The sequence below is a fragment of the Bombus pyrosoma genome, linkage group LG7 (assembly GCF_014825855.1).
Source record: "Bombus pyrosoma isolate SC7728 linkage group LG7, ASM1482585v1, whole genome shotgun sequence".
Lineage (NCBI taxonomy): Eukaryota > Metazoa > Arthropoda > Insecta > Hymenoptera > Apidae > Bombus > Bombus pyrosoma.
In genome coordinates, this window is record NC_057776.1 from 918,257 (window position 1) to 933,878 (window position 15,622).

The 15,622-nt window shown below is 31.1% G+C and overlaps 1 protein-coding gene and 1 long non-coding RNA gene across 2 annotated transcripts in view; both read left to right on the plus strand.

Moving 5' to 3' along the window:
• The first annotated feature begins 1,921 nt into the window (after positions 1–1,921).
• On the plus strand, positions 1,922–3,662 carry LOC122568895. Its single transcript, XR_006317254.1, has 3 exons — positions 1,922–1,996; positions 2,080–2,170; positions 3,531–3,662. It is a non-coding gene; the product is annotated as an uncharacterized LOC122568895 (long non-coding RNA).
• An 8,551-nt stretch (positions 3,663–12,213) lies between these two features.
• Positions 12,214–15,622, plus strand: part of LOC122568874 — a 78,986-nt gene continuing 75,577 nt past the window's right edge. Inside the window, exon 1 of the mRNA XM_043729127.1 lies at positions 12,214–12,638. Coding sequence (XP_043585062.1) covers positions 12,587–12,638 — 52 coding nt within the window. The 5' untranslated portion in view covers positions 12,214–12,586. The remainder of the gene's footprint in view (positions 12,639–15,622) is intronic.

Genomic DNA, 15,622 nt, shown 5'->3' on the forward strand with positions numbered 1-15,622 from the left:
TGTTTGGAAACTTACGTAAATACATATATAATGTTGTCAGTGATAAAAGAATAGACTCAAGGGAACAGTGATTATTATATATTATCTAGGAACTCGATTTTTATTTTTGAAATTTTCCATTCTTAGCCCCTGGAATACTCCTTTGACAATTTTGATGTTCATCTAGCACAGGATTGACAATGTGACACTTTTTAGGGACGCATGTATCCTTGTGCCTTTTATACGTTAAATATATTTTTTTTATTTATTATTTATTTAAATTTTACAATTTGTCCAGAAGGACATAATAAAATATTATAACTTACATATTTGGTAAAATATAGCATGTGGATGGTTACCCCCAGCGGGACTCCATCTTCTAGATTGTTTATTGTTATATTGTGAGGTCTGCAGGATGCTTCTTCTTCAGTCTTCTTTCTATTATTGTTTTATTCGTTTCAGCAAGCAGCTGATTTGGATGTGTTGCGAGTCTTTCTTTATACTTTTTTGCATATCTGGCGATTTCCTCTTTGACTGTTGGAATTTTTTAATCTTTTCGTGTGTCTTCATTTCTCACGTACCATGGAGCGTTAACTATTGTCCTTGAGATTTTTGCTTGCTCTGTTTCTATTTTATTTATGTGACTCATTGCTACCATACCCCATAGTGGGACTCCGTATGTCAAGATCGGTTTGATTATTGTTTTGTATATATTTAGTTTATTCATTATGCTTAATTTAGATTTTCTATCGATTAACCAGTACATCTGATTCATTTTTAATACGTTAAATATGACAGATTAAAGTTCAGATATTCGTCGAACTAATAGTTTTCTGATACAGATAAGGTAATACCTTTTGGAGAGAATGCTGAGATGGATCGATCAACGTATTTTTTTTTATAAGAAAAGAAAGGATTCCATTTAAACGAACAAAAGTGATCTTGGTATCTCCTCTGCGCATCAACTCGTCAAGAAACCGCTACTTCCATATTATGTATTTCTTTAAATTCTATAACATTTTTAAGAAATATTTTCGCGTATTGTCTGAAACAACGAAGACTTTCTCAATATTTATTCGAATATTTATTCAAGCGAAGAGAGTTCGTGGAACACGCTGTATCCTGTAACCTTTAACTGGTATCATCATGGTTGAATCATACGTACCTAACCATAATAGCTTCAATAATATCTTAATTGGGGGCAGATAATGTTTTAATTTATTCAGCTTCATGTAAAATATAAATCAGAAGCAAGTTTATTGACATAAGGAAGGTTATTAGTACTTTACAAACTGTGTTATAGAAAGTACTACAAACTGTGTGTTTTATACCTACAAAATGTGTGTATTATCACCTGCAATACCCTAAGATATCCTGTTAAAAAATTGATAAAACTTACTATTTTCATTAATACAAATGTAATTGTTTGTCACTTCTTTACATTAGGAGAACACGAATATTTTTCTTCTTTAAGATAGCAGACCAATCGTAAGTACAAAAAGATATACTTAAAAAACAAAAGGACAAAACGAAAATTGACACACGTAAAGTATTAATTATATATAAAATAACTAAGATAAGTAAAATAGAAAGATAGTATAAAACTGGTGAGAACATGTAAAATAAATTCTGAAGCTTCTATCGCTTTGACTTCCAGAGAGGAAAAATTGAAGAGAGGAAGGATCACGTAATGGATGGATACTTATTCGACAGTTCAAAAATTTTAGGATGTGGTCATCGAATTCGTATGCATGAAAGAAACCGATGCCATCGATATATAGTCACGGAAGACGACTAACGGAGAAACTTGATTCGGTCAGATTAGACGTCTATTCGGTCGATGACCTTACTTTTACATAGTCGAAGAACCTCCTGCTGCTTATTCATTGATCTGTGGAAGCTATAAATGATGACTAAATTGGGAAACATTCATGCCTTTCTTTTTATCCCTTGAAATGGACAAGTTTGATACGTTTAAATCTTTTATGTACCTCTTTTGAAGTACTCTCTTTAATTAGTTAGTATTTGATATAAAATGTAGAGGATGGAAAAGTGTATCAATTTTCATGTAGTTAACAATTATAATGATTTGTTTTACAGGAAATCATGCAAGATGTATGTTACTCTACTAAGATGGTGAAAGATCATGATTCGTGCAGTGGGCTGGAAATCATATACGATGGAAGCCAAGGTTTTGAAAGTTCGAATTTAATCATGTATTTCAAAGCACCGTCCAATTGGGTATTATAAAAATTTCATCATTAAGTATAAGTAATAATCTTATTCTCTGTCGTGATGCGTTTTCATGATTTGAAAAGACGTAATGAAATTCTTATTGTAATAAACGTAGAACACTAATTTATGAAGAATAGTAGTGAATTGATTTACATCATTATGATTCTCATTGTCAGCATTTCATATATTTATGTTTTAAGATTATTACAAATATTTAATCCACTTTAATAATAAAGTAGATCGTTGTATATCTATATTTTGTTATTTTGAGACTTATTAAATTATCCAACGGTAAAAATTTATAGTTTTTATAAACGTAAAAACTATTTCTTTATCAAATTAATTTTGATGTAACTCAAAGGAGATTAAGTCAAGCGTTCGTCCTAAATTATTATCGTGTCAAGTTTCTATGCATCAGTTTTATTTTAATACAAATGAAAAACCTGCGTAATTGCGAATTGAATTTCCACAAAATTTTTCTTTCGTCTAAATTGTTTCACAAATATATTGTATTTTGCATAAAAATATTACTGCGAATCACTATATCATAATGGGTCACGATTTGTATACAATTCACTTCCCACGATATATTCTCTGCATGTTCATTATATGAATCTTCTTTCTCACAATCATCGACTTCGAAGGAAAATTCAACGATCTTCAGAAAGAACTTTCTTTTTTTAACCATTTCTTATAATTATCCTTAGGTAGATTGCATAAATATAGAGCTCAGGCCAGAGAATTCTACTTCTTCCTCTAATACTTGTGATATGTAATTGTTATGGTATTAGACCAGTCATGCTGCCATTTGAAGGAAGCACTTTTTATTAGCTTGTACCTCTACGTTCTATTCTATTGTACTATATTATTCAGCACCTAGTACTGAAACTTATCAATATACAAATTCGCGATATAACAAGCATAACAGCATATCTTGTCAAAATCATGAAAATTATGAAATTGTTTTATCAGTGTTAGATTTTTAAAATTTTGATTACAACATTCTTAAATTAAAGAAAGGCTATTTCTTTGCTTCTGGAAGTCATAAAATCTTTATCTGTCAATAAGTAGCCGGCTGCTTTAGTAGACTTGTGGTAACAGTATATTGAGCTATCAAACTATACATGCAAATTATCTATTAATCTTAATAATATGGTGCACATTTCTTCTTTTAATAACACGTTGGTATATGTCCTGATTTTAAATTTCACTGCTTCAAATAATGTTAATAATCTTCATATCAATTTAGAAAAACCATCTTAGCACAGTTGGGAAGTGCATTGTATTAATTAAAATTCTCTTGATATTGTTTTTAGGATATATAGCAGAACTTCGTCTACATGTATCCGTCAGCGTGAGGAACAAGCAGTTTATACAATTTTTCTTTCATCATAAGAAATTACTAATTCTTCTTATGGCCTATATTTTTCATTCATATAAGAGTTCACGTACAGGTAAGTAGAACCAATCAACGGAATTTAATCGGACATTAACTAAAATCTCAGGTGCAGATTATGCGGAAGGGAAGAAGAGGACCTGAGACATGTGATAGAAGAATGCGAAATAACGGGAGGACCAAAAGACATGGAAAAAACACTGAATGAGACTGGAGAAGGACTAACGGAATTAAAAGCAATAATAGAGAAGAGAAGGGCAAGGGCAATACAAGACGGAGAGGAAGGACAAGAAGGTAGCACAGCAAGGAGGCAAAAGACCAAAGGACAATAATGTGTAGTCATAAGTTGCAATAGTTTGTAGTCATTAGTTTAGCGACTAGAGATAGGAATATGCCAAGGAGTGCAATATAATAAATGTAAGAAATGTAAACCGAAAGTTCGTCCAAAGCCAAAAGGCACGGACTAAAATAAATAATAATAATAATAATAATAATAATAATAACTACAATTTCGTTCAAGTAAATGGAATTCACATAAGTAAAGTTCAACTATAAGACGAAAAATCTGTCTGTAATGTAAGTATCGCACGTTTAATTGCGAAAGAATGTCAGTGGTGGTTAAAGCACGACATCGATAGCCATAGCTTCGCATGTCAGAATGATCAGAAACGTGAACGAGGACCTTATCCTCGAACGATGGTGGCTTCTCGTATACGACGTGCGCTTCTATATCTGTATATCCTCGTAAATGCATACCTACATATGTATGTGGCATTACGTTTGTATGGCGGTCGTGGTATGTGGGTCAGGAAGGCGATGTTACTAACAAGTGACTCGACACCGCTAGCTTTCGTCGCACCAAATTTCCGCCTCTACCAAATCTGGTCCTACGCAATTCGTCGGTTATCGTGATGCTGAAAGTGCCCTACTAAAGCACGCGTTGACAGCGAGTCACCTAGTTCCGCGAATGGATGCTCGGACACCCTTACGAATTTCAGTCACGTGTTTTATATAAAAGTGTATCGTTACTTCCAGTATATATAGTGACCTTCTAATCCTAAGCTGAACACCAGGGAAGCATATAGTCGCGCGTAAAAATTTTTGATCAAATAGATTTTTCATTTTATATATTCCAAAAACGATTAGAAGAAGGATTTTAGCAGTGGAAGTATAACGAATGGGCACTGTTACGTTTATCGTTATATAGTATTAGTTAAAATTCTTGAAAATATGACCTTTGAATTATAAAGTGAAAAATAATTTTTGTATCCTGCAGAATTGACGAAAAGTATGAAATTATAAATTATTTCATTAATCGGTGGTTTCTAGAGCCTTTAAGAACTAATTGTATCACATTTCTAAATTAAAAAAGTAATTACTGTCTTTTCCGTTATTGAAATTACAAAATCTTCACATTGCAAACGATTTATTTTTGAAATCTTCTTAATGTTGTATAGTTTGAAATTGATTTTTTTAGGATTGTAAAGATAACATTACTTCATATATGTGTGACATATATGTTGATTTATGATATACAGAGCATACTGTGTAATCTAAGGTAAAGATATCTACAATGAACGAATAAACATTCGATTTATATTAAACAATTAAAAGTTTTTGTCAAATGTTTAAAGTATTCACCATTATTGGGTCATCAGGGGCGATTGTCTCCTACCCAAGAATGATAAAATATAAAAATATTCTGAAAAGCTTATTCGGTACATAGTTAATGTTTCTTTTTTTATATCAATTTTAAATGTTTCTAATTGTCTAATACCATTAATTATATTTTTGTAATGAATTTTATTTTCAATATAGTGATAATTTCAGTACATTTATCCACAACCATTAGAGTAGATTAAATATTGTGTATGTTTATGTGCGGTATACTATTGCTTGGGCATGAGTGGATCAGTCGGATGTTCCTTTTAAATATTTTGAGCATATCTGAGCAGCAATTTTTAATAAATACGCTCGTGTAATTGTTTATTTCGTTTAAATGTGCTTTAGTACGATTTACAATTTCCTCTTCAACCGAGGGAATTTGCAATGCTTTTCTTATATCGTCAAATCTCACAAAATCACTACGTTTAAAAAAGGTAACGATAGATCAGAGATTTTCAATTTTTTAAATATTCAACTTGGGAATTATGCCCCAAATGTGCAGTTCATATGTATAAATGGATTTGATGATGACTTTATAGATTTACAGTTTGTTATATCTGTCCAGACTCGAGTTTCTAGTCTCTGATTAATGTGAATTTAATTATCTAGGGTACAACATGAAATGAGATATTAAGATATAAATCATAAATAAATTTCTTGTAAAAGAATATTTAAAAATGTATTTATATACAAAAATATGTATAATATACATCATGTAAAAACACATTTCACCTGTCTCCCTCACAAGAAAGGTTTCTAGATTCGCCATTGAGGCCATTGGATCATTACTCTTTTATCAAATGCAAGTTATATAGAAATCCAATAGCAAGTCCGATAGAAAATTCTCATAAATTACTAATTAAATACATGATATTATTTATACCGCGAAAATTATATAGTTTCTCCTGTATTGATTGTTGATGTACATTCTTTACTTTTATCACTTATGACTTGAGATGAGTATTATATTTTTATAATGATATTTGAAGTGAATATTTAAGAATCTTCGGGTATTGAATATTTCTTAATGTCTAATATGTATGTAATAAAATGTTATTTCGATCTAACAGTTGTTATTCTACAATTTTGGCTCTGCTTTGTTGGATGACCTTGTTATTTTTGATACAGTGTTTGGTAGATTTTAAATCCAGTATCATTGTATGTTTTATATGTGTAATTTATAAAATTCAATATATTTTTTGAAATTATTTTTTGAAGTATATCGTAGTAACAAGGCTATAATAACAACTTCAAGTAGAATAATGTCATATTATTTAATAGCTTATAATCGTCAGATTCTTGTAATAAAATATAATTACGATTTGTAAAATCGTAAAACAGAAATCTGAGTAATTTGCCGCTTGAATATTTAAAATTGCAATCGTCGTCGACGACTTCACTTGTATGCTTGTGCATTACGTCTCTAATTGAATATCCAAGCGCGACCTCTTCGCGAACAACTGACACGGAATGCACCAGGAAAACGAGACGTCGATGGGACGAGGAACGCGGTTAGGAGCTACTTTTTAACAAACGACACAGAAAGTTTTTGACGTTTATATGTTACATCGGTACATAAGTTGTGAATTTTATTGAAATTTCGTATGAAATAGCTACTCTCTATAATTTAGAATTACACGGTAAAATGTATGTTTATCTTTTATTAATGATAAAATACAGAAGTGAGGTGTATAATACTGTTTATATAATAGTTATATTTCATTCGCATATGAAAACATAATTTGACTTATATTTTACATTTATGAGTCAGATAGTAAATGTATTTATTAAAAACTAAATAACTCGCATTTATCTTGTGCACGAATAGATGTAGCATATAATATGAACGTTAATGCGTTAAATACAAATATTTTAATCTACTTGATACAATATTTGATTTTCTTATGTGTAATAAAGAAAGAGATATTATTATTATTATTATTATTTATTTTAGTCTGTGCCTTTCGGCTTTGGACAAACTTTTCTTACATTTATTGTATTGTACTCCTTGGCATATTCTTACCTCTAGTCGCTAAAACTAATGACTACAAACTATTGCAATTTATGACTACACATTATTGTCACTTTGGTCTTTTGCCTCCTTGCTGTGCTACCTTCTTGTCTTTCCTCCCCGTCTTGTATTGCCCTTGCCCTTCTCTTCTCTATTATTGCTTTTAATTCCATTAGCCCTTCTCCAGTCTCATTCAGTGTTTTTTCCATGTCTTTTGGTCCTCCCGTTATTTCACATTCTTCTATTACATGTATCAGGTCCTCTTGTTCCCTTCCACATAGTCTGCACCTTTTTTCTTCCTCCTCTTTCCAGTGTTCCCTCGCTTTGGTCTCGTTTGCACACCTGAATCTGGCTATAATTTTCCTGTCCTTCCACTTCATCCTCCCTTCCAAGTACTTTGGTATCTCATCTTTGGTTATATTTCTGTAGTATCTGTTATATTTGGATTCCCTTATCCTTTTCCTCCTCTCTTCTGTTTCTCTCTTCCTCCTTAAAAAAAGGGATATATAAAAATCATTTTGTTTTAATATATATACAGATAAATATACATTATCTTTTTAAAAGTAAGTGAGGTGGATAGGTCGTGATAGGTGCTGAAGAGTCACTTGGATATATTTAACAATATATATGTCGGAGATGAAAGGACAAGGAATGTTTGGGAAAACTGCAATACCCTAGTCCAGACTTTTACTATAGTTACACTTAAGTAATAAAACTAAGAAATAGTTGTATGGGTACGCAAGGTTTATGACGATGGGCTTGAGCCTGAAGTGACATAACGAGTCACCGAACGTAGCCACGGTCACGGGAAGGACGTGTAATAACAGAGGTATGGAATAATTATGCAGCTCTCCTTAAAAACAAAGATTGACCCGGGAGATGGGGAGAGGACTATATAAGGGCAGTTCCATTTGGACTGCGAGTTAATTATTACGTTAGTTATTGAGTTAGTGATTGAGAGAGTTATTGAGAGAAGTCCTACTTGTACGTTGAGTCACACCAGGATCGTGTATCACATCGGATTCGTCATCCCATTGGCCGTGGATTCGTATCGAACCTAAATTCATTGTCATCGACATCTCGTTTGTCCGATTGCCGTTATTACCTGTAACCTCTTGTAATCATCACATCGGTACCAATAACGATCAGCTAGAATACATAACCCCGATGGTCAATTACCCTTGGTCAAAATACCCTTTAGATTGAAGCATTAGATTCAACTAGAATCAAACACACTATAAACTATTATAATCCAAGTTACAGTTGTTCCACGCCAAAAGAATTTGCTTATAATTCTCAATGAGAATTGATTGTAAATAGTCTAGAAAATAAAAAAAAAATGTTTAGTCATTACTCAGAATGAAAAAGAGATTTTAACCGCGTCTAAGCAGAAAGAACTAGCAGGATGATCAACGAACCGCGTCACCCTAAACCGGATCGTCTAACCCTCGATGGCCAAGCTTCCTTAGTCAAGTTAATTGTTGCTTCTGCTTCGCGCTAACAATGAGATGCGATCATTCCTTTACCTCGAACATGTTGATTAACGTAGCCGTGAAATTTAATAGTCCGCGAGAAAGTGTTTCGCATGCTCGAGCCACGCCACTGTTAGCGATTCTTTTACAGTTGCATATGTTTAGCAGGCAAATACGATAATATCATGAATCAATGTTTATTGTGAACCGAATCGGGTAATTTATCAATCAAGTTATTAGAAATCTTGAAATATATCAGTGCTCAATAAATTAGTAAAACGCAATGCCTATAAATATCAGACGAAAGGACTGTAAGATACTAACAGGATTCCCCGTTCTAATTGCAAAAGTATAAAATAAATGAGGACCTTTTCCAACTATGTTTCTTTTAAGGAATTTTTCATTTTAGAAAACTACGAGTAAAGGTAAACTTCGATAAAAAAATCCGTATGTTTCCAAAGTTTAAAATATAGTATTAAATTTACTTATAAATGTACGTATCGTGTCCAGAATTGATCTTGATTTTTTGAAAAAGAAAAAAAAATGTACTTTTACTGCTCTTCTATTAAACATCTTACTATTTTGGAGGTTTATATATGCGGTAGGAATACAGGAAACATATCGAGAATTTTATAATACTAATAAAAGTATCAACGAATGCTAGAAACTTTACGGTTCAGATGCGTGCATATACACGAATTGATTTTCTCGCTTGAAAAAGAAACGTTAAAGTTTCTCTTTGAGGGAATATCTTTACTAAATTAACCGTTATAGGTGCATAGTTAATTTCTACATCTATTTTTCTAATCTTCGATTGTACAAGGAAGAACAATTTTTTAATTTCGAATCCTTTTTGTATTTTTTATTAGTAACATACATCGCTAGTGATCCTTGCAGAGAAGGAAACTAAATTTTATTTATTAAATACTGTTACTTAGATTTATTTTACCTCCTGATTATTTGTACTTATTAAGGAAATGTGTAACAATGTTTGGCTATGATCGTAGTATAAAAATTAATATATTCGTAACATAGTTGGTAGCATGGCAACATAACACAATAGTGCATATGGTTGTATCAATAAACTATACATTGCCAGTTTTGTTTATCCAGGTACTTGTTTCCCTTTATTATATAAATTATGTGAATTATTTGGTAAAAATCGTAAGAATAAAATCATCTGAAATTATAAAATAATAAAATTATTAACACTGTCATTGTGACCATTCATCATAACATTAATAACAGCATAATTGCCAGTTTTCTTTAAAGTGAATGTCATGATTAGACGCGAATAAATTTGCGAGCTAAACTGTACACATCATCCCGTTATCATCACAGACAGGAAAATTCGAGTAACATTCTATGCAAATTGATATGTTTTTAAAGTTAAAGTAGAACGTGAATGTATGTATAATTAATTCGTGTCTCTTCATTTGAGTATTCTCTGTAACGTTAATTTTAATAGTTACAATTACTAATCATAGAATCATTATAATTGCCGTTTAAAATATTTCAAAGTCTATTATCTTATTGATGTAGAACCGGGAAATTATTTCCAAATATTTTATCATATAATATATCAATCATCATGTATAATATCATATATCAATAAGTTTGTATTATATAGATCTTAGACAATGACTTATTAACATTTTCAATGATGTTTTATCTTAATAATGTTATCTTTCTTTCTTTAGGTAACTGTTTCGGTTCGCGTCCAATGGAATTAAGATAATTTTTATTTTATTTTATTTGGTAGTTTATTTACAATCAATTCTCCTTGAGAATTTTAAGTAATTTCATTTGGCGTGGTACAGTAACTTGGATTATAATAATTTACATTATGTTGATTCTAGTTGAATTTAATGCTTCAATCTAAAGGGTATAATTAAGATAAATGAAAGATATTTGTGAATAAGTTGTCAACTACTTATGGAAATGGATATCATAGATGTGAGTATTTACACACGAATACATTATCAATGCCTTGGAACACATAGGTTTAATTATTTTGATTAATACGTAGCTTTCTTTGTTTCCTTTTATAGTCGTCCCAAGAAAGGCAAAATTTAAATTACATATAGATAACATCTTAGAGACTTTTCAGAGATAGTTCTGCAGCTATTTTTAATTATACAATTAATTATACAATACGCAATTATTTGTAATTTATAAAATTATACAATTAAAAATTTGAAACCCTCGTTACAGATCAAAAGTATTGTATTTCTGATATCGATACCTTTTACATAAACAGGATTCAAAATAGCGAAACAAGTACTGATACTTAAGCGTATGTATTCAGATGAAGATTGTCACTTTACTCTTGAATTTTGATATTGTCAAAATTTCATTTTTCTGTTTCAGCAAGTACCATCCGAAGGGGGGCTTGGACAAACTGCAACAAGGAATCATGCATATTAATATTGGTTGAAAGAACGCAGCACGGTTTATATGAGTGATAATAGTTTATTATTACAAAACGCTGGCTCACCAAAAGAATTCAAATTCTGGCAGGCACCTTTAACATATTATGTGTGTCATAAAACGTTATGTGTGTCGCAAAACATTGCGAAGTTTCATTAACACCGTTATATCGATACATTTTGAAACAAAATTGAAAACCTGTACAGAAATTACAAAGTATTACGTACAAGTATATATCTCAATACTCAGTGGGACCATCTATACGTTCCATCTATACTATACGTTCAAAATTACTATGATTCGTGGGGTATACTAATAAATATTAATAAATATGTGCTTGGATTAAATATCTTATGTCTACATACATTTTCAAATCAATTTCAAATTTTACTAATGTAATCACGATAATCCCATTACGGTGCTAATGAAATTTCAAAAAATTTCATACAACACACATAATATATTCATAAAAATTTTCCCAGATAAGCGTTCGGATACTTTTGTGAGCCACTGTATATCTGAATTACTATTTCAAATTTCGAAATCAAACCATATCGGATATGAAAACGAAGAATCTAATTCTCCGTTCAAACATTTCTGAAGCAACGGAAGCTTCATGTACTATCAATTTGCTAGACTTTCCAATATTCCAGACTTCGCTTAAGCATTGCTTCGCCTGTTCCAGATTCAAGGTATCAACGTGTCCACGCGATGCATTCAGCGAATCAACATGTTCAAATCGAATTTTCGTCACGGTTGTTTCCTAGGAGGGTCCTGTCATCTCGAAGCTCGGCGATGTCCCATCAAAAGTTGGCCTGAATACCGGAGGAGTACGTAAGTACAGAGGACGAACAGTCAGTCAGTCGCACAAGTCAGCCTCGTTCTCGATGGCAACCAGCACATCGGTCGTTACCTGGTTGGAGAGGTGGTAGAGAAGAGTAACAAGTGGGGAGCAGAACACCTGGACGACTTCCTGCCAGGGAGTAAGCACCTCAGTCTTCAGGAAAGATCGTTTCACGTCGGTCGTTCGAGTCCACGATATCCTAGAAAGTTACCTATCACCAAAGAGAATACGTATCTTCATCGAAAGAAAGAGAAAAAGAAAAGAAGAAAAAACAGAAGGAAGAAACTCACGTCTCGTCCGGAACAGTTGTACTTTTGGAACAGTTCCGGTTCTCAGTCGGTGTTCAACCGGAAACGATCGCGAAATGACGTTAGCCTCGCGGTACGTTCGGTGAACTCGCGAATTCGAAAGTGACCTTTTTTGCTGGATTAACAACAAGATCACCAGCCGGTGTGATACCAGAACAGATTCTTCGCTGATCGTTGTCGCGAAGAAACGATTATCAGCTGATCGTTCGTGGTCAGAGTTGACTGGAAGAAGCGGATTACGAAGACATGGAAAGGACAGCTGTGTTTCTTCTGATCGTCGTTGGCTTGGCTACGCGAGGTTCGTTTTAAAACACTTAGTTTATTAAAGTAGCTACATTATGCAATAATTTTTGTGGGAAATTTTTGAGTATTGGGAAATTGTTATTCAATCAAAAAAAAAGTTAACTCGTCGTTCGTGTTTCTAATGTATTAGACATGCAGTGGCGACAAAAGTATTTGTACACAATTGAATCTATTATAGAATTTATATTCTAATTAATTAGGTGTAAATATATTAAATGTCAAAAATAAATAATATCTTATTTGGAGCGATGTGGGAAAGTTAGCGGCCAACTAGATCTTTTCATTTATACTCCAAAAATGATATTTTTAAGAATTTTAACTAATGTTTTATAAGTATATAACAGTATCTATTTCGGTGTTTTCTTTTATCTGTCGTGCCCTCATAAATAATAATATAAATTGCTGCAGATTTCGCTTTTGGAATATAAAATGAAAAATCTATCTCTCCGGAAACTTTTGTTGTAGCTGCTGTGTCTCTGACAGAATTGAAGTTGATCTATTTTTATTAACTTCTAATTTCATAGATTGTAGAAGTTCTGGTTAGCAGATTAATTGCAGAAATATTATATCGGAAGTATAATACTGATATACTATTCGATATAATTCTGTTGCTGTCACATTATTACAATTAAGATGAAAATTCTAATTATAATTTTTCCTCTTCTTTTAATCAGTATCTCCAATAGGTACAATAAAACCTTTGATCAAGTAATTGATCAAGTAATTGATCAAGTATTGCAGATACTGATTAAAAGAAGAGGAAAAATTAATTAATTAAATAAAGTAAATTCTTTTAGGAAAATATTAGAAATTATCGAAATGCAAACGACTCGTAATCAGTAATTATTAGCATTATGTGGTTTTGCATATTATAAAGTAATTATTTATCCTGTTGATATTAATAAAATACTTTTAAATTAAAGGAAGAAAAATAAGGAAATGTAATAGTATATTGTTCCTTGCTTATACGTAACATTATACAACGGCGTAGTAAAGGACAAGTTTACTTTAGAGTTCACGTTTAAACTCCTTACAAAAGAGCATTTAGAAATCCCTTGTCTGCCTATCTTAAAGAGAGCATCTTTTTGCTCTTTTAATTAAGAGTATGGAAAATTCACGGGAGTTTTAAGAACAAAGCCACTCTTTCTAGGAGATAAAAATCTGCGCAGAATACAATATAAATTTTTATCATGATAAAATACGATGCGTAATATATGATTATCTGACAGAGATTCAGAAATTAGTATTTTCGATGAATACAATTAAAAATCGAAATGCAGATTTTTTTTAACTGTTGCCTAATTACACGAAAATTTAACAACGCGTAATAGAAAAATTATGATATTCTTACTGCCTCTTGTAATTATCGTTTAACAACGATATGTCCGATAGTTCTTACTGATAATTGATCAAAGCAAAATAATTTGGGATAACTAAAAGCAAATAGAAAAATTGCATTACGATCGTTTGGATTTTACCTGTTTGATTAATAATTATTATAATTATTTTATAATTTTAGCGCATTTGTTCTTCATTTCTTCTAAGCTTACTTAAATGTAAAAGTTGAAATCCTAATTTTGAATATCTTGGCAAACAACGATTTGCTTATTAAGGAGATGAAGAAGACAATTATTTATTACTATCACATTATACTAACATTATTATTTCAATGAAATTTATATATATAGTATGTCACTCAAAAATATATTCGTAGATCTGTCGAAATATAAAAAAGTTTCCGGTTGTCGTATTTTTTTTAACGAAGAACTCTTCTTGATGTGTTAAAACCGGATATAATCTCAAAGTGTATTTCCATCTATCTCGGAAGTGCGAGTAATTCTTCAGCATCGATCATCGACTACGAGAGTAGCAGATTCATTTTCCCAATTGGATGCATCTATTCTTAACGCGTAAATCCATTTTTGTAGTGTAAAGCGGCAAATGTACTTACCTTCACGTGCACACGTGTCAAATTGACTTTTCTATCTATGCTTTTTGCATTTAATGGGAAGTGCTGTGAAAGATTATCGTTTATGACATAGCTACATATTTGTTGGTATTTCATTCCTTTCATTATTTTTTACCAGCTTTCATTATTTACTTTCTAGTTTTATTATTATTTTTCGTTATATTATTTTTCGTACCATAAATTATTAAATATAACGTGTATTCTTTTATTTTGACATTTTGATATTTCAATATTATTTCAAGATCCTATAAACAATTCATTTTTATAAATTGTTCATTTTAATTATTGCAGTGTTTATAGTCAGTTGATCAGAGGATTCGATATGGATTTTCTTTAATGAGAATTTTTGTTCTTTATTTTTTCATTTTGAGTATACTGTTTGTTACATGCTTATTAGTATTTCTCTTTTCCTAATTGTAAAAACATCACATTACTTAACATCGCTTTCTTTAAATAAATAATAGAAGCGAAGAATTTTTAACACAATCCAATTCAAAAATAAATGATGTAAGTGATGTAAGTGTAAGTTTGTTGATCTATTTCATTCATAAATCAGTAGATGCTAGCATTAATGTTATTAAATACTATAAAAGTTTCTTCCAGTGAAGTTTCATGAATTATCATTATTTATATATATAGGCAATTAATAATAAATTACACATATTTTATAATTCTGTGATATTCATAATATACTTATTATGTGATTTTGAAATATTAATATATTGTGAAATAAGTTCTCCTAATCGGTTAATACTCATGTAAAATAAATACATTGTGGTCTTCATACATTTTCTATTCTATATCAATATTCTTAAAATATAATTTGTTAGCTAATTATTAAATAATAATATTTTTTAAATTATATATAAATATAATTAGATATCTACGTCAATGTGTACGTAATGTCTCAAATAACAAAATTACGTCATCTAGTAAATCAATTCTTCCAACCTCTAAAAAAGACTCTAGTCGTTTAATTCAACTTTTAAAGAGATATTCTGTTTTAAAGA